Source organism: Anastrepha ludens, chromosome 6 (genome assembly GCF_028408465.1).
Source record: "Anastrepha ludens isolate Willacy chromosome 6, idAnaLude1.1, whole genome shotgun sequence".
Classification (NCBI taxonomy): domain Eukaryota; kingdom Metazoa; phylum Arthropoda; class Insecta; order Diptera; family Tephritidae; genus Anastrepha; species Anastrepha ludens.
Genome location: NC_071502.1, coordinates 106,078,547 through 106,104,791, shown reverse-complemented (window position 1 = coordinate 106,104,791; position 26,245 = coordinate 106,078,547). Strand labels below are relative to the sequence as shown.

General features: G+C 38.7%; 1 protein-coding gene across 1 annotated transcript in view; it reads left to right on the top strand.

The window, feature by feature from the left end:
- Window positions 1-26,245, top strand: part of LOC128867218 (sodium channel protein Nach) — a 147,650-nt gene that overhangs the window by 56,195 nt on the left and 65,210 nt on the right. The window contains exon 3 of the mRNA XM_054108319.1: window positions 19,846-20,481. Coding sequence (XP_053964294.1) covers window positions 19,846-20,481 — 636 coding nt within the window. The remainder of the gene's footprint in view (window positions 1-19,845; window positions 20,482-26,245) is intronic.

Below are 26,245 nucleotides of genomic sequence, written 5' to 3'. Positions count from 1 at the left end.
CTTCGACAGACTGAGGCAGTGGGCCAACCTAAATCCCATATATCTTCTCCACTACATCAACAGGTCTGGCTGGCTGTAGATATCTGCCTCTGATGGAGGTCTCATAGTAGTATAAAAATGGTGTTTTTGTGCTACTTGGGGAGTGCCAAAGTGGTACTTCAACCATTTCACCTACCTACCTACTTAGATCTTAAGAACTAGAGTTATGATTGAGGTTTTGAAGGTCAAACGACTCTTAGCTAAATTAATCTGAATCCCCGTTAAGATATACAAAATCGTTCCCGTCCATAGTAATCTCAGTTCACAAGGCTCCCGTTTATTCGAACATCGACGGGAATGAGACAGCGGATGAGTTCGATAAAGAACGAACACTTCTTCATGAATCTTTACTGGATAAGAAATTCAATTGTACTTCTTCATAAATCTTTACCGGATAAGAAATTCAATTGTACTTATTTGAACTCACAGATTTGGAAAGGCAACCATGCGCGTAAAAAAGGTGCACAACTTAGGCCTAATTTTTATCCAGAAGATTTCGATTTGATTTGATGTTTAGCCACTTTTATAGTATGTTTGTAAAATCACAAATTCATCCTCATTTTGTGTGAATAATTGCGCTCTGTTGAAACACACACTCATACGTACACCGAAGAGTAACAATCGGATTCCTTTTCAAAAACAATTTAAGTCTTCAATAAGAGCTTTCCGAAACCAATTGCGAAGGAAAATGCAATTTCATTGCAGTAAGTAGTGCTACATACACCCACACATGCATGCATACATACTTACACACATACACATTGAGTTAAATGCATACAACCATTACAAAAGGCTTTGCCGTAATGACAAAGAGCGAAGCGCGCTCACCTGTAAAGTAGCAAATGTGTTTTCTTAAGCAACTTACTTCAGCCTGAAGCACCAACAAAGGAGCACCAGAAGAATGATGAACAATTGCCCATAACTGTAATGGAAAAAGAACAAAGGCAGCGCGGAAAAGTATTACAATAATAAGTATAAAATATTAACAAACAACAAAAGTGAAAAAAGTTAAAGGAGAGTAAAAATTGCAAAAAAAAAAAAACAAAAAAGTTACAATAATACTAACGCTGGAAACAACAACATTTAAGCAACGAAAAAGCACCGTGTGGCGCAGCGGTAATGCGCTTTACTTTAATATCCGCTGAAGAGATAATTTTCACCACGCAAAAGCGCCTTTTGCGGATGCACGGCAAGAGGCTACAGTAGCGTTCCTGAAAATAAGTCCAGGTATTAGTTTTATGCATAAATGTGAATAGCGTAACGTGGGAGAGATACCAAATGTTGTCGGGATGATTACTTCCTGTAGCGTAGAGAGTTTTTACAGCTAGCGGTAGTCGGAAAATAGGCATAACCGTTGAATGACAAGGCTTAGAGAGATGTCTGATGGTTATAACGAGTACTAGAACTATATGGTCCGGCACTTGAAGTGTAAACAACATCATACCGCTCTCGCAGCTGATGCGCGGGCATCAAGTCAGACAAGTCAGACTTGAGAGAGCGAAGGAGTTGCTTCGCTTGGCCGAAAGCGGTCAATTTCCGCACATTGTGTTTTCTGGCGAGAGCATTTTTCAGATTGAACAATTCGTAAACTTCCAAACGATAGGGTTTATTTGACCGCCCATTCATACGAGCATTTGAGTCATCGATTGGCCACCAGGAAGCAGCACCCGCCCCAGGTAATGGTTAAAGCCGCTGTAACCGCAGATGCGCGCTCTTGAATCGTTTTCACCGAGCCTGGCGTCAATTCGTAAATACGAAATATTATCGGAAAAGTATTCTGGAGGTTGCTTTGAATCCGTGGGCAGACAAACATATCGGTGGCAGATCATGAACGTTTCAACAGGACTCGGCACCGTCTCACAAAGTTCGAGTGCACCAAAAATGGCTAAAAAACAACGTTCCCAACTTCATAACGTCCACACAATGGTTCTCAAATTCACCAGACGTGAGTACGATGGATTATTCTCTTTGAGCCATTTTGGAGGGCAAAGGCCGAACTAAACGATTCACCAGCCTCGAGGCGCTGAAAAACAGCCATGCTCCGCGAGTGGGCAAAAACACCCGCAAGTCACATTCGGACGGCTTGCGATTCCTTTCTGGACCGTCTCAAGGCCATAGTCAAGGCAAAAGGTGGTCATATCGAGCAAAAGTAAATTAATTCTTAACTTTGTATTATTTTCGCATATTTTTTTCTTTGAATTGAATAAAAGTAATTTTCCTAACTAAATTTCTGGCCGCGTGGCTACACGGAAGGCAATAAGAGAGAACGCATTGAAATCAAAAGCTTCAGAATAATGTCTTGTCACGCTGATTTAATTTGAGGAACCTCACAAAAAGTCTGTATTCATGGACAAAATAATTCAAAGTTGCGGCGATAACTGCTGAGGTAAACGACAGAACTCAATAATGGTCATGAAATCAAGGCTTTTAAAGCAATGTCAGGCCTTGCTGATTTCCGAAATTAGAGAAGCTTTCAATACTCCAGATTCGTGGTCAGAACATTATGAACATGGAAAAAGCGCGGCGGAAAAGAAATAACATAAATGAGAAGATATATTTATGAAAATTTAAGCGAAATGGTAAAAACCAATCAGCCGTCCCTTTGGGTGGCTAATGACTAACTCAAAATATGATTCTGAATACACGATAGAGATCGTATCTTCGTCAGCACAGCCTCAATTGTCACTGGATCCCAGATGCTTTCGGGAAATGAGAATTTAGACGAGAGCGCGAAGAGGGGCTTACTTAGTAAGCACTTTCTGTGCGCTTATTATCACAGGGGATACCCATCAGACTAAAGTCTAAGCAGACTTTTAGATATAACAGAAGTCACCTGTAAGAGCTGAAATACGAGAGAACCCAACTAAACAGGCACTAAACTTCATGCATTGAGGGTGAATTAAAAATTTTCAATAAATTTGAGATTTCAAATTTTATCTACACTATTTTCAGAAAAATACAAATACCAGGAATAGGAAAAAAATGTCCATAAAAAAATTTCTATAAGTTTTAAACTTGAAACTTCGCCTAAATACTTTCAAAACGAATATAATTAAAATAGAAAAGAATTTATATTGGAAAAATTAGAATAAACTTTAAACTACAAATTTTTCTGAGCGCCCCTGATTCAATATTTTCAAATTTTGTCAAAATAACTTCAAAAAAATGTTTAAGAATACTAAAAACAAATTGTATAAAAAAATGTTCAATAAATTTTAACTTTCATATTTTCCTAAGCACTGCTGAAATAATAGAAAAAAAATTGAATGAAAATATTTCCAATAAATGAAAAAATTTCCAATAATTTTTGCATTTCAAAGATTCCCCAAACACTTCCAAAACAAATACATGTAACAAGAATAGAAAAAAGTTTCTATAGGGAATTTGTTTTACAAATTTTAAATTTCAAATTTTTTTTTAATAATAGGACTATGAATAAGTTCGTTTCGGCTTTACAACAGATGGCGTAACTTGATTATTATTCCATCGATCCACATTTCCAAACATTCATTGGAGAGCTACTGTCGTAAGGCACAAACGTCAGTATAAGTTTTTTATTTGAAGCGTAAACAACAATATTTTTACCACACTTGAAAATGTCGAATTTCGTGCCAAATAATGTGTTTTTGCGGGGAATTCTTCTTCATTATTTTAATATGAAGAAAAAAGCAGCCGAAAGTCATCGTATCTTGGTGGAAGTTTATGGTGAGCATGCTCTATCTGAGCGAACGTGCCAGAAGTGGTTTGCACGCTTTAAAAGTGGTGATTTTGGCTTGGAAGACGAAGAACGCGAGGGTGCGCCGCCAAAGTTCATGGATACCGAATTGGAGGAATTGCTCGATCAAGATCCGGCTCAAACGCAAGAAGAGGTTGCAAAAACTTTGGGAGTTGATCAATCAACCATTTCCAAACGTTTAAAAGCCATGGGAATGATCCGAAAGGTAGGCCATTGGGTGCCGTATGAATTGAAGCCAAGAGACGTTGAACGCCGTTTTATGGCATGCGAACAACTGCTTCAACGGCACAAAAGAAAGGGTTTTTTGCATCGAATTGTGACTGGCGATGAAAAGTGGGTCCATTACGACAATCCAAAACGTCGGGCAACGTATGGATACCCTGGCCATGCTTCAACATCGACGTCGGCGCAGAATATTCATGGCCTGAAGGTTATGCTGTGTATCTGGTGGGACCAGCTGGGTGTTGTGTATTATGAGCTACTGAAACCGAATGAAACGATTACGGGGGATGTCTACCGACGACAATTGATGCGTTTGAGCCGAGCACTGCGAGAAAAACGGCCGCAATACGCCGATAGACACGACAAAGTTATTTTGCAACATGACAATGCTCGGCCACATGTTGCACAAGTGGTCAAAACATACTTAGAAACGCTCAAATGGGATGTCCTACCCCACCCGCTGTATAGTCCAGACCTTGCGCCATCCGATTACTATCTCTTCCGATCGATGCAACATGGCCTGGCTGACCAGCACTTCCGTAATTACGATGAAGTCAAAAAATGGATCGATTCGTGGATTGCGGCAAAACCGACCGAATTTTTCACAAAGGGAATCCGTGAATTGCCAGAAAGATGGGAAAAAGTAGTAGTAAGCGATGGACAATATTTTGAATATTAAATTTGTAACCATTTTACGTCAATAAAGTTTCAAATTTCGAAAAAAAACCGCACGAACTTATTCATAGTCCTATAACATACAAGTTTCTTAATCTAAATTTTACACCAGTTCATTTACAAATCAATCCAATATATTTAACTTAACTATAATAATAAGAAGAAAAGAAGCAGCAGGAAAAGAAAAGAAGGATTTAGAAAAGAAAAAAAAAAACAAAAGTAGTACGAGTAATTAGAGAATGTAAAGAGAAATTTAATCCGCTACTTTAATGCAATCAAACACTTTTAAAATAATTATAGACTTTTGCCCTGTAGTTAAATCTGTTAAGTCCAGCCTTCACAGTGTCGGGTAATGAGTTCCACACTTTAACAGCGGTAATGAAAAATAATCTAGGTAATTAAATTTTGGAACAATGAATTTGTTGTGTCTGCGAGACCTTACTGGTATCAACTTCTCTGTCAGATAGGGAGGAGACCTGAATAATATAAGTTTGCACAAAAATATGCAATTCCTAGCAGATAAATAACTATTAAGGCAACAGCCTAGTAACCTTGATCTGAAGGCAGAGATATGGTCATATCTGCCAATCCCATATACATACCGCGTGGCGTTATTAAATGCCACATTAAGTTTATGGCAAGATGTGGAGTCGAGTTTGCTGAATACCACCTCAGAGTAGGTAATGAGAGGCATAATTAGCTGGAGAACTAATTTGCGCCTCGTTTTCTCTGGCGTGAATGTTGCAGAGACTCTCAGTTTTCGCAATAGCGTAAATATTCCCCACAACAATATTTATATGGTCAGCACAGGTAAGTTTTGTGTTAAGAATAAACCCCAAATTTTTTACCTTATCCATAAAGGTAAGGAAATTTGTACCTATCCACAATTTAGGGATATTGTCAACATGCACGACACTATTACATATAGGAAAGACATTTGACTTTGACGCGTTCAGACATAAAGAGTTTTCATTAGCCCATACAGAAATAGCAGACAAATCACTGTTTATTTTGAAACATAAATCTTCAACGAGACCAATACGACTGGACAAGTACAATTGTAAATCATCAGCATACGCATGGACATTCACGTACTGACAAACGGTAAAAACATCATTGACAAAAAGACTGAATAAAAGTGGACCAAGGATAGACCCTTGCGGAACACCAGTTTGTACGTATCTAGACTGAGATGTTAATTTACTGGTCTTGACCTTCTGCGTTCTGTCACTAAGGTAGCTGGCCATGAGCTTCACCGCACTGTCTTTGAAGCCGAAATAGTGTTTAAGCTTCAAACATAATAATTTGTGATTCACTGAGTCAAATGCTTTAGAAAAGTCAAGTAAAAAAAGTAGAGTCAAGTATCCGTTGTCAAAACTAATTCTAATGTCGTCCAATATTTTAACCATTGCAGTCGAGCAACTGTGACTTTGTTTGAAGCCAGATTGTAGTGGAGAGAGTAGACGATTGTTCTGTACAAATGATGAAATTTGCGTAGCCATCAAGTTTTCGCAAACTTTGGAAAATGCGGGCAGTATGCTGATAGGTCTATAGTTGCCAGCATAAATAGCATTTGTCTTTTTTGCGACTGGGAAAACTATAGCCTTTTTCCATACTGCTGGGAAACATGAACTAGTCAAGCAATGGTTTATTATATGGGTAAGGGGTCCTATTATATATTGTATGACTATACGGACGAATTTTAGCGAGATGCCATCATCGCCTATAGCATTAGACTTTATTTTGGATAAAGCTTTCAGGACATCTACCTCACTAACTGTCAAAAATTGAAACTGTTCTTTTAGAGTAGCACAGGGTGAGGACTCTTTTAAAATAGGAGCACAATTTGCTTTCTTATCAACACTAATAAAGTAGTCATTAAGTTCATCAAGGTCAATCTCACATTCGGAACTTTCCTTGCCATGAACTTTAAATTTTTTTAGGTTGCGCCACAGTTCTCTTGTAGGAAGTGACGGATCGAGTTTTGAGTAACTGTACCAACGTTTCGCTTGTCGTATTATTGCAGTGGTTTCATTTCGGATTACCTTGTACCGGCGCCAAGAAGTATCCGTCAAGTTTTTTCTCCACTTAGCATAACACTTGTTGCGCTTTCTAATGGCAGCTCGAACTTTCGAGTTGTACCAAGGACATGAACTATTTAGAACATTTACAGAACGAAGCGGAACATGCATGTTAAATATCGAGGATAGGTTACGGTTGAGGAAGTCAAGTTTATTATCGACAGTACTAAGAAACCAACATTCATTCCAATTTATAGAACCCATGTCTGAATACAGGGAATTAACATTCAACGATTTAAAATCACGATACTCGTAGGTGGCACCTAAATTTGGACGATTCATCACAACATCTAAAGTACAAAATATATATGTCGATAAGCCAGCAACAATTCAAGAGCTAAAGGATGAGATAATTCGGCACATTAACGGCATAGAACCTCAATTATGCCTCAGCGTCATCGAAAATTTGGACCATCGGATAGAAGTGTGCCGCCGAGGCCGCGGCAGCCATTTGGCCAATATTAAGTTCCTTATGTAATTGAACCATACCGATATTATCAAAATAAAGAGAAGTGACAATAATTTCATAAAAAAATTGTATTTATTCAAAAGCAACACCGGCCCCATCAGTAGAACAAAATATTTTCATAAAAAATTGCAATAAATTCTATATTTTAAATTTTGCTTTTTGAAATAACAGATTAATAAAAAATTCTATACGAAATTTTTCTATAAGTTTTAAATTTTAACTTTAGCTTAAACACTACTGAAAGAATAGAAACCGATTTTCTATAAAAATATTTTCTATACATTTTTAATTCAAAACATTGTCAAAAGCTTTCCGAACAAGTATAATAAATTATATAATCTGTATAAAATTTTTTTTATAAATTTCGAATGGACTTCTAAATGAAATATAATAGAAAAAAAATTTAAGAAATTTTAAATTTGAAATTTTCTTGTACTCTTCTGAAACCAAAATTAGGTATTACGAAAAAAAATCTGAAATCTAAGATTTTCTAAATACCTATTATTTTTCCCGCCACTGTAGGCACATGTCCACAGCGACCAAATGAGTTGTGCAAGTGAATTCGCAACGGCAGACGCGCAGCAGGGCAAATGCATTGGTTGGTAGATAAATGCAGCAATTCTTCCTCTTTTTTGCCACCAACAACATTAAACTTTATGCACTGAAAATATTTTTACTCCACATATTACTTTCGCTGAGATAAAGAGCAAGCAGATGAAGAGATGAAAGCGAGCACTTCAGGCGTATTGTTGATTTTCACTATATTCGGTAATTTTGTATATTTTTTCGACCAGTTTTTTATTTCATTATTTCGCATCCTTCTTGCTGTTGTTCTTGTTGTTGGTTAAGTGCATTTAATTAAGTGTGTTTTTTCTTATGTTTCATGTCGTTTAATATAAAAGCAGATACGCTTGTCTACATATATGAAAATATTTGGATGGGTAGCCAGCAATTGTGGTTGTATGCGAGTGGCGGAGTACAGCGCCGCAAATAGTCCATTACAACTGATTACATGGAGCGATGGCACACACACCACTACGCTACGCTACTGACACGGCCGTGCTGCTAAGGGCATTCATTTGCACGCACACACAAACAAATGTATGAATGTATGTACCCATTCACTCAGTGCAGCAAGTATTTGGGCAGGATTAATTGCATGTCCTTGAGTTACAGGCCAGCAGGCTGGCAGACCGGTAGGCAGACCAAACGCTTGAACGCCCAACCCAAATGCCTTCATAATGAGTGTGCAATGCTGCGCTACTCTTTAGCTTCATACCGCTCATTCAGTGTAGCGGCGTGTTTGTTTCGCCATACATTAAACCGCCACAAAAGCATATCAACTCAGTTCGATTTTCGGCTTAAAATAAGCAACTCTCTGAAAATGTATCCTTTTATGGCCCTGCCAATTTATGTCTGTCGTATATATTTATCGTAATTTGTGTGCAACTGTGTGCGTGTGTGTATGTCTACGTTTTGTACAAGCATAGCCCGTTCGACCATCAGCCATCAACTTATTGGTGCGCTGTGCTGCTGCGATGTCCATTGGTGAGACATCAAAGGACACGCAGACCGCACTTCTCAATATTTTTACTTTTGCCAGCGCTTGCCTGGTTAAAATGGCATATTTCATTGTTTTAACAGTGGTACGCTGCTTATTTAGAAATATGAAGAAATAAGCTTTGAAAATTGTGAAGGAAAATTTAATGATTTCACTTTAGAATATTTGTAACTTTAGTTTACCCGAAGGGAAGCTGGTCCTATATAAATTAGTGCAAGGAAATTAGTAAGTTCAAACTTTGAGTGAATACTTGGATACAGGATGATCTACAGGGTATTAATATCGTACGCGTCGATATCAGAAACTCTCAACTAAGGAAGTTGCTGATGAAACAAATTCTTAAACCAATATTTCGCTTCGCGCCATGGCCTATAGAGAATATCAACTCAAGGGAAACTACAGAAGAAATTTTCTGGAAATCGAAAAACTCGGCGAGCACTCCTTTCCAAAGCCAGCTTCCGCCTGCTTTTGTTATACATACCAATACTGATGAAGACGTACCACTAAAGAAGTGATTGCTTAGTCCTGAGACCAATGTTAGTATCCAACGAGTGAGAGTAGTGAGTTTTTTGCATCATATGGAGTGAGCAAAGTTAGAGTAGGCCATCACCCCAAAAGGGTTTGTGTGTAACTACCATTCGGATCAGAAACCCACTGTGAGCATGAAACACCATCCGATTCTGAGCGGTTTTCTGCGCTTCCGAAAAAGCTTCTCATGAAAAAATAGCTGCCGTTCGTTATCGACTTAAAATTGGGGCCTAATTTGTAGGAAAACGTCAAGATGCTCGCCATAAGTGGAAGGAGGAGCTGGGCCAAGCACCCAATAAAGGGTGTAGAGGTGCTTACTCACTCTCAACCGCAGCTTTTTGTCTTCATCCGCCAGCTGTGACTTAACGCCATAGAACAATTTACAGAAACCTTGAAATTTTGCGCAAGACAAAGTAGCTGCGTAAATATGAAGCTAAATAATTCCGCGATTAAAGGCTCAACTATAATTGAATATGTTTTTCTTTTTTCGTTATTTCATTTTCTGAATTTCAAAGTCCGAGATCATCTTCCGATGGGACCAGACTCAAGCGTGCTATAACAGCCTGAAGGGATCAGAAAAAGTTGCGCGCTATATGACTTCATTTCAGTGGATCTATGAGGAGATTGCGAGTATCATATGAAACGTTCTTGGATGTTGGACGTGCATATATTTTACATACCGCGATCTACCCAGGACAACCAGCGATGAAATACGAAAAGAAAGTGTGCTTGTCTTGCACAGATCTCACACGGGAAGGCGAGCTCTTCGTCTGCGATGGATCTGCGATTGCGACGTTGATGTTGCGAAAGCTGATGAGACTGTTTATTGTGTATCGTTTAATTGTTTGTTGGTAGCCCCTCTGTTACAGCGTTTGGCGCATGTATGGCTTAACCACGTCTTTCTGCTCAAGCAACTTCCTTTTAATGTATCTTCGAGGCGGCTCAGCTTTCCACAGATACCTGATGAGCTAATCCCTCTAGCGACTACCCAACAAAGACTGCTTGCAGAGAATATAAAGATCCCTAAGAGGGGCTGAAAGGGGCTCACTGTGAAGTTGGCGTTCATACGGCTCGAGAAAACATCAGCAACTAGCAGCAACTTACTTGGTTTGACCAGAAATCGCTTTCCGATATTTTTTATTGTTATCAACCAACCCAAATTCAAATTTTTGAGCACCTCCCTTGTCAAAAGAGTGATTAAATGCGACTATCACTTCTCTTTCGATTTACTCAGAGCCTGCAACAAAATTTCAAAAGGTACTCGTCAGCTTGAAGTTCCCGCGCTGATAGTCGCAAAGCAAGTCACTGTGCACAGACACAGAAATGTCCGTTCCATCTCTATCCCTCTTTACTCTTTCTTTCGGTAACTGCATCTACTTTAAACTGATTACAATTTCATTTAAATTTGCATTTAAATAAGCTCAATGGTAAATGAACTAAATGAAATGGTCATAAGCGTAGGTAACCGGCTGTGTATGCATTTACACGTGCACAGCGTAGAGGATAATAAACGCACACGCATACACCCAACTACATTAAACACCTGCATGCACTGATAGGAGGGGAAAGTGTAAGTTTTGCTTGCACAGAAAACTACGAGCGAGGAAAAAGCAGGGAAATTGCTGTTTGCAATGAAAGCGTGCACAGATACAATTACGTAATACATGTAGGTATATAGACGGAGGCATGTCCCAGTGGGAAAAAGTGGAGGTTAAGAATTCTATGCAGCGAGATGTCAATGGCCCTTTTCGACACATCTTACTTGATGATTCGGGGATGCTTGAAAGCGCTATGCAACAAATTAAAACTAATGACTCCTACAGCAGTTCTTTCCCACTAATTTAAAGTTGACTCTATTAAAAGAAAGTCCGAGCCAAAAGCTATCTATCCTATTCGACTTGTGCTTAAGTACTTACTCAGAAGCGAAAAAGAATATGAGAAAATTCGGTCCTACGTTATGTAGAGCTGATTTGGTCACCAGTAAATAGTATAATACCTTGGGCGAAGCTACAAAAATGTCAGAAACCTACACTTGGGATGGCAAGAGGGTGTACTCTAATGCGACTGTACTCAACAGCGAGACTTCCCGTTACGGGGGATAATAGAATGTTTTGCAAGCGGTTGATGTATGGATAATGCAGTCGGTCACATAACCATGTAATCGACAAGATGCGAAGTAGCGAAGAAACGACGGAGCTCTTCAGTAGTTTCGCGTCCGAATTCTCTGGATAAAAAAGCGAGACTTGGACGCAGGCACATAGGTATAGACTTTTGTAATGAGGAACATGGAACGCTACTCTGAAGGACTGTGAAAGTGGTTCCAGAGTGGGCAACGGTTCCAAACGAGGGGGAGGTTTTAAGTCTCCGGACAAACCAATGCTGCTGCAACGGCATTTTTAACCCCCTCACTCAAACACCCGCTCACCGAACACCGATCCCGACTTATCAAACAAATGTCCGGCGTATGAAGAAGCCTTGCTCCATATGCACCACCACACTTAGAGACTCACTCGAACCAACTCATCCAACATCACTCTCGCTCTGTACCACTCGTCGAGAACCGTGTATTGAATGGGTTATTGGATCATGAACAGTGACGACCTCAGCAGGAATTCGTCTAACCTAAGCTGAGGTAAATATAGTACGGAAAATAACTAAACTGGCTTTCGTGTGAGTTGAAACTAATGCTTCGAAAATCGTTATACTACATCTAAAATATTTTGGTCTATTGAAAAAGCTTCTACGTAAGCTCCTGGAGAAATTCCACAAGCTCATTTCTACTTACTCCTCAAAAGTGTTTTTTAAAACTGAATGAGGATATCTGAATCTTTTGAAATCAGGAGCTCCTTAAGAGAGCAAGCAGTGAAAATTCCACCTCATTGTCCCCGCAACAAGCACTCGAGAGTGACATAAAGTTATTTGAACCACACAGCGCGGTTACTTTTAGGGTATTGTCTTGGACTTGAGACACCATTGTCGACAACTGCGCCAGAGTTAGCCTACGAAATTCCCTCACTACCTACAATCCAACTTTGCTCCGAAAGCACTTGGCCCATTGCTAGTAAGGGTGTATGTCAAGCGATTGCTAAGTTGACTCATGTAGAGTCCACCTGAATTTAAGAGCAGCCTGCAGATAACTAGAAGAACTACCCGCACTATACAAGGTGAAGTCCAAAATAAACAAGACTCCATCGATATCATCATCATTGATTTATCGCATTGGAAGCGTTTGTCACAACGCATTCGTCGAATTCACCGGGAATACCGGGAAAAAGGAAGCTGACGCTTATTGCATGACAATGCACCACCTCATCCATCCACTCTTGTGTCTGATTTTTTCACTAGAAATCGCATTTCAACCATTAATCTCTCACCATATTCGCCTAATTTGGCTCCCTGTGACTACCTACCTATTCGGAAATTGCATTTGGCCATGAATGGAGAACGTTTTGCGTTCGTAGAGATCATCCAAAAGGCTTGTACCGACATCCTGAAGGCCATTCCAGTCAATAACCTGAAACACTCTTTCGAAAAGCTTTTAGATCGCACAAAACAGTGTTTCGAGGCGAGAAGAAACTATTTTGAACAAATAAACTCGAAATTATTGGAGCAAAGCCCTGTCGTTTCTATTTTAGCCCAGTCTTGTTCATTTTGGACTTCTCCTTTTTTTTTTTTTATGGAGGTTGAAATCAAAATGTCAAAAACATCTCAAAGGTGGCCGTCACACCAATGGTATGTGGGGCACGCTCCCACTAATACTAATGGACTTCTCCTTGTATTATCAGTCGGTTCTACGTTACTGGAACGACCGGGACTTTTATAAAGCCAAGGACTGTCCCTCCAGCAGCACTCCCCACACATATATAGGGGTGTTTATGCTGCAACGCACACTATATTTATGTGCTTGAAGATGAAAAGGCTCCGTTCTCGCCAGTTAACTTAGGGCGCACCAGAATCCAAAAACAGCTTTGAAATAGCAAAAATAAATATTTGCAAAAACAACGCGGTTTTCGAGCCACTTAAAACTTGTACTTTATTATACATACTAAAATTCAAAATTGCATACTTGAAAATTTAAAACTGCTAAACGTTTCCTAAAACTTAAAAATTTACAAACTAAAAAAATTGCTAGAATTCCTTTTAGAAGAGTAATACTTTGCAATCCCATAGTAATTAATACAATCCCCTTCACGACTTTTTGCAACTAGTAAACGTTCAATCCTCACAGGATCAGTTCATATTGGCCAAAAATTGACTAATAATTTAATTAAAAACTTTACTCACCACCCCAAGATTTCCTTGCCGGGATTCCAGCCAAAGAGTGTGCAGAGTAAAAGCAACTTTTTTTGTATTTTTTCACCAGCACTTTTGCTTTGTGTTCTGAGCCAATTTTCATTGCTCCCTTTGTAATGTTTTTCTTTCTTTTAAACCAAATATTTCTCTTTTCGTTTTTATTCGGTTGTATTTTTGTATCAACTGTCGATATTTTATTTATTTTCGTTTTTATTTTTGTGGTCCATTACTGCCAAATGAGGGTCTCTGTGTATTGGCGATAGCCATCATAATAAAGGCTTTATTAACTCGTCATTGATAGTGCAAAAAAAGCAAACGAGTAAGTGAAAAGCATTTTACAAAGGCCAATGGCAGCTGCGGGGTAAGGACGAAAATGAAGGTTGCAAAGTGCAGGAGTGCTAAAGAGCTGCCAGGGAAGCTCTGCCGGTTAATGATTACACTCGCAAAGGTAAATGAGCTGCTCACATTCGAGCTGTCACAGCTACCGCGAGACTATTTTGCACATTTCAGCTGCCCTTCAGTGAAATCACCATACAAATATTCACATGCTCTATACGTGTGCGTATGGATGTGTGCGAGTGTATGTTTTTGTGGTGTTTGCTCGCCGCCTTTCTCCATGAAATATTCCATGATGGTCAAGCGCTTTTCTGAGGCTGATGGAGAACTTTTTCAACACGACCGCTTTGAGTCGCACACATTTGAGTTTAATGTTTGGTGTTAATTAAATTGTGGAGCTTAAATGGATCGTCATTTAGTATCATATGCTCGTGTGCATACTTACGTGTGTATGTGTGGTATGAAATATAAATAAAATATTAATGGAATTTGAGGAAACCAATTTTCAATAATTTATTGCATGCAGGACAAAGCATGGCTGACTATTGGCAGGTGTTTTAGAAAATATGTAGCATAGTTTCAGGATGCATATTTTTGACTCATGTCGCTGTAAATTAAATTAAAGGATATATGAATATGTAAATTTTTTTTATTTAAGAAAAAAATTCATAAATTAGGAAATTTCATAAGGGAGTTCTTTCCGAGAGTTAAAAAAAATCATGAGTAACTTTTTTTCTGCATTTTTGCTTTTAATTTTAGAATTAATGAAAAAATGCAGGCATCGAAATGTTTTCTCAAGCGAGTTTTTCTACTCAGTATCAATTTTTTCCTTCGCATTTTTTACTTAAGATTAAGGAAAATATTATGAGAAATTTTATGCAACTTTTTCGTTCAAGTTTTTTTTCATTTCAGATGGAAGAAACAAAACTTAATTTTGAGAGTTGAGAAATAAGACTCACGGACGAGTTTTTCTTCCATTTTAATACTCCATTTAGTATTTAAATATGAAATTTCATAAATCGAAAAATTGTATAAGCAACTTTGTCTACTCAACCCAAGGCGAATCTATTAAAGGTGGTATCGGCAAATCAGCAGATTTATTTTTTTTCTGCCGCCGTGTCCAAGTGGCTGTCAGCCACGAGTGAAACAAGGCGAATTCATTCTTTCCTTTCTACTTTGCCAATACTTTCCCTTGACAATCAAACGTACAAAATATTGTTGTTGGTCTAAAGCCACCACCTTTAATGAATGCGCCTTGACTCAAACCTCGAACAGAATTTTACTTTCAGTTTAAAAATGAATGAAAAAAATGTTTACATCATTAGCGAAAATTGAAAAATAAAACATACAAGCGACTTTTTTCTTCTCCAATTTTACTTTCAGTTTAAGAATGAGTGAAAAAAATTAATATTTCGAAAAATTTTGCACGCGAGCTTTTCCTACACTAATCACGAGAGTTGAAAAATAAAACTCTTCAGCTACCTTTTTCTCCACCAGCTTCTTTTTTTTAAGTTAAAAAAGAAATTTCATAAACTGAAAATTTACCCAAGCAAGTTTTTACGACGCCACTCTTGAGAGATGATAAACCAAAACTCAGGAGCGACTTTTCTGTTTGCATTTTTTTGTCTTTCAGACAAAGAGAATATTATCAAACTTTTCAAGCGTTTTTTCCTTTCCAGTTTTTTGTCACTAAAGACGGAAGGAAAAAGAATTTCATAGACCAAAAAATTTTACAGGCGAGTTATTTCAGCAACTCACTCGAGAGCTAAAAATAAATAAAACTCATGACTGTCCGACTCCTGTTCATCTGATTTTTTTCGTTTAAGATTGGAGAAAAAATGCACAAGATGAGAAATCTTCGACGCCATTCCAGTGGCCAAAAACTGTATAGCTCTCAAGGAACTTCTTTTCTTTGGAATATCTTTCCTTTTGTCCTACAAAATTTTTCTACAACAAAATTTCGCACAGGCGAGTTACTTTGACATCTCACTCGAGAGCTAAAAATGACTAAAACTCATGACTGTATGTGCATGTCCAGTTTTTTTCATTTAAGATTGGAGAAGAAAATAAAGAAGTTGAGTAAATGAGTGAGTCTCCTCTGCGTCTCTCTAGAGGTCAAAAAATGTAAAGACCTCGAGAGACTTTCCTTCTTTGGAACATCTTTCATTTAAAATTTATGAAGAAAAACATTCCCCAACCGAATTGCCCACAAACGAGTTAACGGCATCTCATTCGAGGGCTAAAAAAAACAACGCATAACCGCTGTTTTTTTTTTCATTTAAGATGGGAAGAAAAATGCGCAAGCTTTAAAATGAGGCTGTCCATCGCCTCTCTAGAAAACGAAAAATTTTCAGCTCCGAGAGACTTCCTTCTTTGGAATATCTTTCATTGAAGATTAATAAAGAAAAATTCCCCAAGAATATTACACCGATCCCGAGAAACTAAAAATAAAACTCACGAATGAGTTACTTATTAGCAACAGTTCAATTCAGATTTAAAGAAGAAATGCATGAATTGCAAAATTTCAAAATTGAGTATCTTGGATAACTCCCCTGAGAGCTCAAAAAGTAAAACCCAACGGCGAATTTTATCCATCTGGATTATTTTTCAATTAATATTTGAAAGAAGAAATGTTCTGCCGAAAATTTTCACTGGCGAATTTTTCTAATCTCTCGCTTGAATTGAAAAAGTAAAACTCACGAGTGACTTTTCAATTTGGTTCTCTGATTTTAGGTGTAAAGAAAAAATGTATAAATCGGAGCAACTTTGCTGTTTTCATAAATCCAAAAGCAGGCCTCTGCTACACCTTTCTCGAACTTGGAAAAAGTGAAACTCACAAGCGACTCCTTCTTCCCAAGTTTTTCATTACGCCTGCTACCAAGCGAGTCCGTTTTTTTTTCAGATTAAAATTAAAATTTGGTAATTGTTACTGTAGTCAAGTGCCTAAATTGTTCCTTTAATCGGAATCGTATAAAGCCCTTAATTATTCAAAATGTATTTTCAGAAATAAATATAAACATTTAAGCAATCAAGCGTCCTTGTTAAAGATCTCGAAGTTGAGTTAAATATACGAGTTAGAAAAGAAAAAATGTCTGTCGGCGCTTTCGAATTTTTACCCCCAATTGAAGTTGCTGCCTAAAAGCATGCAACAATTTATTTAGAAAATTGTTCAGTCCAAACGAATGAGTGACGCGATTTCGAAATACGTGATATGGCAGTAAGTCCAAGTGGAGTTTTTAAATGCAAGTTTAAGTGCTGTAAGGAGATGAGAAAGTTTATTTTTTCAATAGTTTTAGAAAGTTTATCTTATATCGAGGTATTTTTTTTTTTTTTTTTTTTTTTTGAATCTTAGAATTTTCAAAAAATGGATCTTTTTTTTGACAATTCGAAAATATAGGCTTTTACGAATATACTGTTAAATTTTTTCAAGGATCTTTCCAGTATTTTCGATTATACACTCATTTTAGCAAGTAGAGTCAGATTCGTCACGCAGCGGCATCAATGGAAACTATCCATTCTCAAACCTTTAAGCTCAATTATCTCAAAACTACTTTTTTCGGTCTGATGTTGTCAAAAAAAAATATTCAATAATCGTCTGAAATTGCCTACACTAAAGTCCTATTTCGTATTTTTTAGAGTGTCAAATTCAAAACCGCGCCATTTTGTCAAATTTTTTTATTCGGGTACGGGCCATAGCTTGGTGTAATACTTGACCCCAAGCTCCATTGGAAGCTGCACATAGAAAATCGAGTTAAGAAGGCCAATATAGCCTTCTACGCCTGTAAATCTATATTCGGCAAAAAATGGGGTCTCAAGCCACGTGTCGTAGTTTGGATTTACAACTCAGTGGTTCTGCCACATAGTTGCCTAGTTTGGTGGGTAGCCCTTCAGAAGGGCTACAACACCACTAAACTAAAGAGAGTGCAGAGAACTGCATGTGTGGGCATCACTGGTGCTTGTAGAAGATGTCCCATTGCTGCGCTCAACGTTATTCTGCACTTACTTCCTGTGGATCTGCAGGTTAAATCCATTGCTGCTCAGAGCGCTATCAGGTTGAAGGAGCTTGGCCTCAGGAGACAATTTCCTGTAGGACGTAGTAGCATCTTGAAGCAGATTTCCCCTTCCTTCTCTGTTCTTCGCAGTGATCTCTCCATCCTCAAACTGTGTTTTGAGAGTTATGCTAGGGCTATCATTCCGAGCAGGCAAGACTGGAAGAAGAGGAGAGTCGTCACGGATATAGGTACCTCTGTTTTCACTGACGGATCCAAAATGGAATCTGGAAGGGGAGCGGGGGTTTTCTATAAATCAGCCAGCATTTCGGTCTCCTTTAAACCGCCAGAAACGAGCAGCGCTTTTCAAGCAGAGGTCTTCGCGATCCTACAGGAATCATCTCCCTCATCTGCGTTCCTGGGCACATAAATATAGAGGGAAATGGAGGGGTCGACAAAACCGGTATCAGCTGTCCCACTCGCAGACATCGGTGTCCCTTTGTCCGTTGTTAAAGGGAAAATACACAACTTCTTTCTAAGAAAAGCGCAAGGCAGATGGAGAGGTCTGCCTCGTCGTGCGCTATTTCGAAAACACTATGGCATCAATACGATAGAAACAGAACGCTTAAGGTGATGGGAATCCCCCGCCATTCAATTCCCAAACTCATTGCGGTGTTTACTGGTCACGGGGTGTTCGGTACTCATGCGGAGAAGCTTGGAATTCCGTACAACCCCTATTGCAGCTGTGGGGATCCTACAGAAAAATAGACTGTTGAACACTTTTTCTGCAAATGTCCGGCTCTGGCGGATAGGCGCTTGAGATTCCTTAGCCTGCCCTTTGGGGATGACTTTAAGAAATTCTCCAGCCTAGATCCCTTTTCTCTCCTTCACTACATCAACAGCACTGGATGGCTGTAGAAGGTTTTCTCTTCCCAATCATTTTTCTTTGCACAGGTAATGATCCACATTATGGTATCAAAACGGCACGTAAGTGGTACTTGAAGTGTGCCTGTGGCACTCTTGCCATTTTACCTACCTAGCTACCTACGGGATATAGCTATAGTCTTACTGATTGTTAATTGTTTAAGTTTTTGTGTTTCAGGTAAAGAGAAAAGCCAAAATGGGCTGCACCGTTCTGGTCCAATATTTTGGGAGGGTCAATTTCTGCGCGATTTTTTAAATTAATAAAATTAAAAAAAAATTGTAATTTTTGTATGTAAAAGATATTGAAAAAAAGACTAAAAATATCGTTTTTAATATTGTTCTTGATTTTTTTATTAAAAAAAAACCTTAAAATACTCTACATTTTCGAGCTCTAGACCACATAAAAAATTCGTGGAAAAAATTTATGAGAGACAAAAATTAGTATCTACAAATGACTATATGAAAAGATAGAAAGATAAAAGTTGTTTCTTATCTTAAGTAAAGAATCAGAGTAAGGATTGCGTGACTATGCACCAAAATTACCATTATTGGAAACAAGCCAAAGAAAAATTGGGCACCGTTGAAACAGCACAGGACTTGGTAATTACTTACTCAAATGACTTTTTTTTAGACAATATTTATTTTTAGTTGAAAATTTTTAGTTTAAACAGTCTTTAGTACTTTAGAAACTTACATTTTTACTTCTTCAATTACAGTTTGTACCTTTTCCGGCTATTCTCGTCCTTTGATACTCTAGAAGGCCTCAAAATACACGCTACCTCGAATATAAAACCGAAATCGGGTTGAGCCAGACGCAACTACGCTTTGTAAATCACAGCAACAACTTTACCCAGTCACATAATCTCAGCTATGATACGCTCTCGTGTTAATATACACAGCAGTAGCAGCAACAGCAACAGCAATAACACAAACAACAGCAGCAGTAGAAACCACGACAATAACGCCTACTTATGCAATCTATACGACGGCAGCTATGAGCTTTACGCGCAATCAAGCGTAGAGTCCATAAGCAGTGGCTCGCTGACCAACTCAAAAGCCTCACTGCTCACAGCACAAGGAAACCAGCAACAATCGTTTGAACGCGAGCCATTCGCTTTGGCAAAACCAACTACAATGAGAGCTGTAGCTGCTAATCATCGGTATCGCCAGTCATGGCGGCAATCTATGTCAGTAGCATATCAACAGGCGCAGCCAGCATTCGTTACGCCCAACTCCGGCCAAAAGCTGCCGCATTATTTGAAATTGCAGTATGCGGACGCAGCACAGCCACGCAAAACCGATACGCCTTCGCATGTGTTGAGTCTCATGCATAACACCCTTTGTGCGAGCCATGTGGATATGGATACGGTGGCATTGCATAAACAACAGCAGCTGCAATTAATACCAACAGCAAAATCTCATTCACCGACGTACAGTATACGACGCATACGTCGACCACGTCAATGGGTGCCAGTGCAAAAGCGGCTTTCGCATCAAGGGGAGCAGACGCACAGCGTGAAGTTGGGTATTCTGAGTAAAGGACGCGCTTTCATTTTTGAATTTCTGCAGGGATCCTCCATACATGGATTCATCTATTTGGCAAAAATCGGGCTCAGCATTGTAGAGAGGTAAGTGAAATGGGGAGTGAAGAGGTCAAAGATAGTACAGTTAGTGGCCTAGCTTGCGACGTAAAGATTGCGTAGTTGGGTGGGACTTAAATTGATACGGGCGACTGGCATAGCCCGCAAGGCGCCAACTGCAAGCAAGCAAGTTTGAGATGATTTGCCTCTGCAGTTTTTTTTCCACTAACATCGAGCTTTAAGAAAATGGTAGGTTTGACGAGTAGATTCTTCATGAGCCACCTACAAAAAAGTATGGGTTCTCATATTGAATTCATGCAGAACAAAACCTTACTTCCCCTATGCCGCATCTTTCCTCTCGCCATTCTATAAATTTAAACAAAAAACCCCTTTTCGCGGTCATTTCAAAAATTGATTCTGTCTCTTCCTTTGCGTATTTCCCTTTTCTTTCTCTGATACTTCCTCTCTTTCTCTATCTTCGGTATCTTCAGATTTCTTAAAGCAATGCCGAAAAAAATATTAAGGGTAAATTCGCTTACAAGCTTTCTCTTGAGCTTTCTTTGAGCTTTCATCACCACATACCACTAATTCAGCCGAGTTAATTTAGAACTTCCGCTTTAGCACTTTCGCTATTTTATTTGGAAAATAGGATCAGAAAGATAAATTGGTTAGACCGATAAAGGAAAGCGAAATTTTAAAATCTAGTTTATAGGTCTTCAAAACATTAATTATTTCATGATTCATTAAAACGGATAAGTAAGAGGCTATCCGAAAAGCTCGAAAAAGTGTATCTTTATAAGGTCGCCTATAAGGAAAATGTTCGAAAGTGTTTCTTAAGCTTTATAATTTTAGCTGTATAATTTAAGCAAAAAAACCCCAAATGGGGTTGAACTTAACATTACTCTTTACCGATGTTAGATACAATATGCAGGATCTTTAGAAAAAAACCTGCAATAGCGTTTAAGAAGCTGTAAACATTTAGCTATAGTTATAAGAAATTTTTAGGTTTGAGAAAGTAAGCTTTTAAAGCTTTCCCTTGAGGTTCGCGTTCTGAGCTTTTACAGTATTTAAGGCTTTGAAGTTTTCGAAAAATTACTCAGGTACAAAAAGATATAAGAACTGAAGCTCTTAAGTCGATATAAATTCATTTGTCTAAAAAACAATTAATACGAAGGTCGCGTAAAAGAAAGTAAGTCTTAAAGAGCTTTCAAAGCTGTTTTAGAAGATTAAAGAGCAACCTGAAATGTTTTAAATGCATTTCCAGTGTATATTTTAGAAAAAAAAGTTGAAGGAAGTGAAGTTCCAAAACTTAAAGCTTCGAAGCGTATGCTTGACTGATTTAAAGCTTTAAACATAAGACGCTCTATAATATGACCACTCAGCACATAGAAAATAAAAAGTGACAAAACTTAAAGCTTTGAAGCACATATGCAGTTGACTCCTGGCTTTTAAAATTACGTTTGGAATACCACCAGATAGCGTCACGAGAATGGCACTGGACTAGAATGCGCAAGGGAGCAGAGGTTGCGGTCGATCAAAGATCACTTGGTGCAGATGGATGTTGCGAGAGCTGGCAGATACCGACATCACAATAGCCGATGGAAAAGTCTTGTCGAGGCCCTATGCTCCCGTGCAGAGTGAGCACGAATGTACAAAAAATCACTTGAAGGACAAAGCTCAAAGTTGCACTTCTTAAAAACAGTAATCAAAGCTGGTCAGCTGATGTATGACTTTTGAGGAACAGCTACAAATTTATTACCTGAAATTAGTGAAATACATTTTAATAGTATTATATTTAAAGGGTTCCGGTGGTCTAGAGCTCGAAAATTTAGGGTATTTTCAGGATTTTTTTATACAATAAAAAATTAAAAACGATATTTAAAATTTTCAAGCCTTTTATTTAACTTCTTTTTTCTTCTTCATACCTAAATGAGAAAAAAAAATTTTATTTAAAAATTGGCGTTGATGTTGGCCCTGCTGAAAAATTGGAACTGGACGTTGTTGCCCATTATGGCTGTTATATTTATCTGAAACACAAAAACCAAAAAAAATATGAAATAGTATGACTGTAGCTATGTCCTGTACCAGAAAAAAAACTATTGACAAAATGGCGCGCTTGTTTTCAGTTTTTAATGAAAAAATTCGAAATAATTTTTTTGTTTTTTATTTCCACTATAAATTACAATCTGTTAATATTAACAATAAGAAATTCGTGTTAGGGCTTGGAATTAAAATGTCCCTTCCCTTTTGAAGAGAGCATTATAGTCTTTGGTAGCATTTTTATTAGTTACAATTTCACCAGCACAACATAGTTTTCTATAATTTTATTTATATTACAGTACGAGCAAGATCTGTGGGTGTTTTGCGCTTTAGTCTTCTTGGTTTAAGTTCCATTTCCGGTATCGGTCTCATTTCATAGTTTTTGTGCTCTAATAGTCGCAAGATGTGCTTACTGCTGCTTCTTTTTACTGTTTCAGTTACAGTGTCTATGCCGAGGACGCGGTGAATATCGTCATTTCTTATGTACCAATTTGCGTTTGTGATTGCCCTTAGCATCTTAGATTGGCTTCTTTGTATCATTTGTTGGTTTGATTTACTGGCAGTCCCCCAAATTTCTAGTCCGTAGCTCCATGTCGGTCTGATTATTGATTTGAATATCATTTGTTTATTAAATAAGCCTAGGATTGAAATGTTTTCCAAGTAGCCAGTAGAGTTGTCGGAATTTGTTTTTCATCTCGGTTCTCTTGTTCAGTATGTGTTCTTTCCATGCGAGTTTTGAGTCAATGGTTGGTTGGTTAGTTTTTGTGGTGATTTTTCCAGAATCCAACTAGCGCTTCCGCACCATTTTGTTGCCACATCCTCGTTACCAACTTGTTTACCAGTTATTTACGGCATGACTATATCCAGTCTGTGCAGAATCTTATCAGGTTGTTGACATCTAAGCCAGACAGTTGTTCGAGACTCTCGAACAGCGGCCTGCCCAGGGTTAACATTCTGTCCTTCCATAGGGCAGGGCATTCACAGAGGAAGATTTTTTCCTTTTTCTGTGTCCTAGTACGATCAGTGGGATCATGCAAAGGGCATTAGGCGAGCTTAACTCTTGGGCCACAGGCTGTGGCCTAGGTTTAAACCCACGTAAAACAGAGCTTATGCTTTTCACCACCAGATATAAGGTACCAACTTTTACCCTACCAAATATTAACGGACAAACTCTCTCACTATCACCCAGCGCAAAGTACTTAGGGGTAATTCTGGACTCCAAACTAAGCTGGAAATTAAATGTTGAAGAACGGGTAAGAAAGGCAGAAATTGCTTTATATGCCTGTAAACGTATGCTTGGAAGAAGATGGGGTCTTCAACCTAAGCATACATTATGGCTGTATAAGACGGTTATACGACCTATTCTATCGTATGGTTCGGTAGTTTGGTGGAAGGCTCTAGGGAGAGAGTACAATACCAAACTACTCGGCAGAATACAAAGATCAGCATGTGCAATAACGGTCGGTGCAATCAGATCATGTTCTAGAGAGGCTCTCAATGCACTGACACACGTTATTCCAATAGACCTACATATTAAGAAGACGGCAACCATGAGTGCATTTAGGTTAAACGAAGCGGGCCGCTGGAGAGAAAAACCGTAGCATGACCATACGTCTATTGTCTATTATTGCGACAAACTCAGTTAATCTCGGTGAGAACTGACTACATCGTCCCGACGGTAACTTTCAATAGGAATTTTGCCACTCTCTCTCCAACTAAGGAAGAGTGGAATAAGGGATTCTCTCTAAACAACTTCGACACTACAGTCTATACGGATGGAAGTAAAATGGGCTGCGGTGTTGGAGCTGGTATATATTCCCACAGACTTAAAATTCAGAAATCTGTGCGTCTCCCTAATACCAGCAATGTCTTCCAGGCGGAAGTACTGGCAATTGGGGAAGCCTGTAGGCTACTAATCGCAGATTTCTCTTTTAAGGGTAATATCGCTATTCTCTCGGATAGCCAAGCTGCAATCCAGGCACTGGGTTCGGCCACAACAACCTCCAAAGTGGTGGAACAAAGTAGGAATAGCCTCACCATCTTGAGTGAAAACCATAAATTTACCTTAATCTGGGTCCCGGGGCATCGGAACATTGAAGGTAATGAAAAAGCAGATGAACTGGCAAGAGGGAGATCTGCCATGAATAACGCTCTTGCAGAGAGCGCCATTAGGTGCAGTCAAGAGCACAATTTCCCTAAAATACCTCCGAATCGCAGACTGTAGGTGGAAAGTCCAGACGAAATGCAAAATTAGCAGAACGTTATGGTCCACCTACAACCTCAAGCAATCGTCGGCATTAATAAGAATGAAACGACGGGACGCCTGGAGACTAACGGCAGTCCTAACTGGCTTCTGGTCTATCGGAGAACAAGCAGCCAAAATGGGTATCCCTCACAATACATACTGTCACAGTTGCAAACAACTGGAGAAAAAGGAGACAATCTTCCATTTCCTCTGTGAATGCCCTGCCCTATTGAAGGACAGAATGTTAACCCTGGGCCAACCGCTGTTCGACAATCTCGAACAACTATCTGGCTTAGACGTTAACAACCTAATAAGGTTTCTTAACCGCACAGACTGGATATAGTTATGCTGTAAATAACCGTTAAACAAGTTGGTAACGAGGATGTGGCAACAAGATGGCGCGGAAGCGCTAGTTGGATTCTGGAAGAATCACCACTTCAACCAACCAACCAACCGATGCCGCCACATGACGATTCTGACTCTACCTGCTAAAACGGCTGTAGAATCGAAAATACGGAGAATATCCTTCCAAAAATTTTTCAGTATATTCTTAAAAGCCCATACTTCCAAAACATCAAAACAATAATCGTTTTTTTGAAAATTCTAGGCCACCGGTACCCCTTAAAGCTTTAAAATACTTTTAGCTAGAAAGCACGAAAATACTTTTGCTAAAATTAAAAAAATTTAATAGTAAAAGCTTTGAGATACACGATTTGGTGTTTACGGTGAATAGAAGCTCGCAAAAAATATTACTACAATATTTGTGAAAATTTAATTTTTTTTGCTTTGTTTTCTGTTGCAAAGCTTAAGGCGGCGCAAATTAATTTTGTTTTTGAATAACTTTCTTACTAACTACAAAAACTTCCGTCGCCTTTTCCTGTTTGCCTTTGCCTGTCTGTAGCTGTTTAACTAACAACTGTCACAAATGATTGATTTTCGTCGATACATTTGCAAAAATTGTAAATTATAATAAAGGGTGGTTGAATTTCCAGGGCCGGTGTTGATTTTGAATAAAATACCATTTGTTTAAGAAATTATTATCATTTTTCTCTGTTATGATAATACTGGTATGGCTCAATTACGTGTGGAACAAAATATCGGCCAAATGGCCGCCGCAGCTTCGGTGGCACACCTCCATCCGATGGTTCAAATTTTCGATGACGCTGAGATATAATTGAGGTTCTATGCCGCTAATGTGCCGAATTATCTCATCCTTTAGCTCTCGAATTATTGCTGGCTTATCGACGTACACCTTTTCTTTCAAAAACCTTCAAACAAGGAAGTCCAACGGTGTCAAATCACATGATCTTGGCGGCCAATTGACATCGCCGCAACGTGAGATTATTCGGCCATCAAATTTTCCGCCCAAAAGAGCCATTGTTTCGTCAGCTGTGTGACAAGTGGCACTGTCCTGTTGAAACCACATATCGTCCACATCCATATCTTCCAATTCGGGTCATAAAAAGTTCGTTATCATCTCACGATAGCGAACACTATTCACATTAACTGCCTGATCGGATGCCGCCG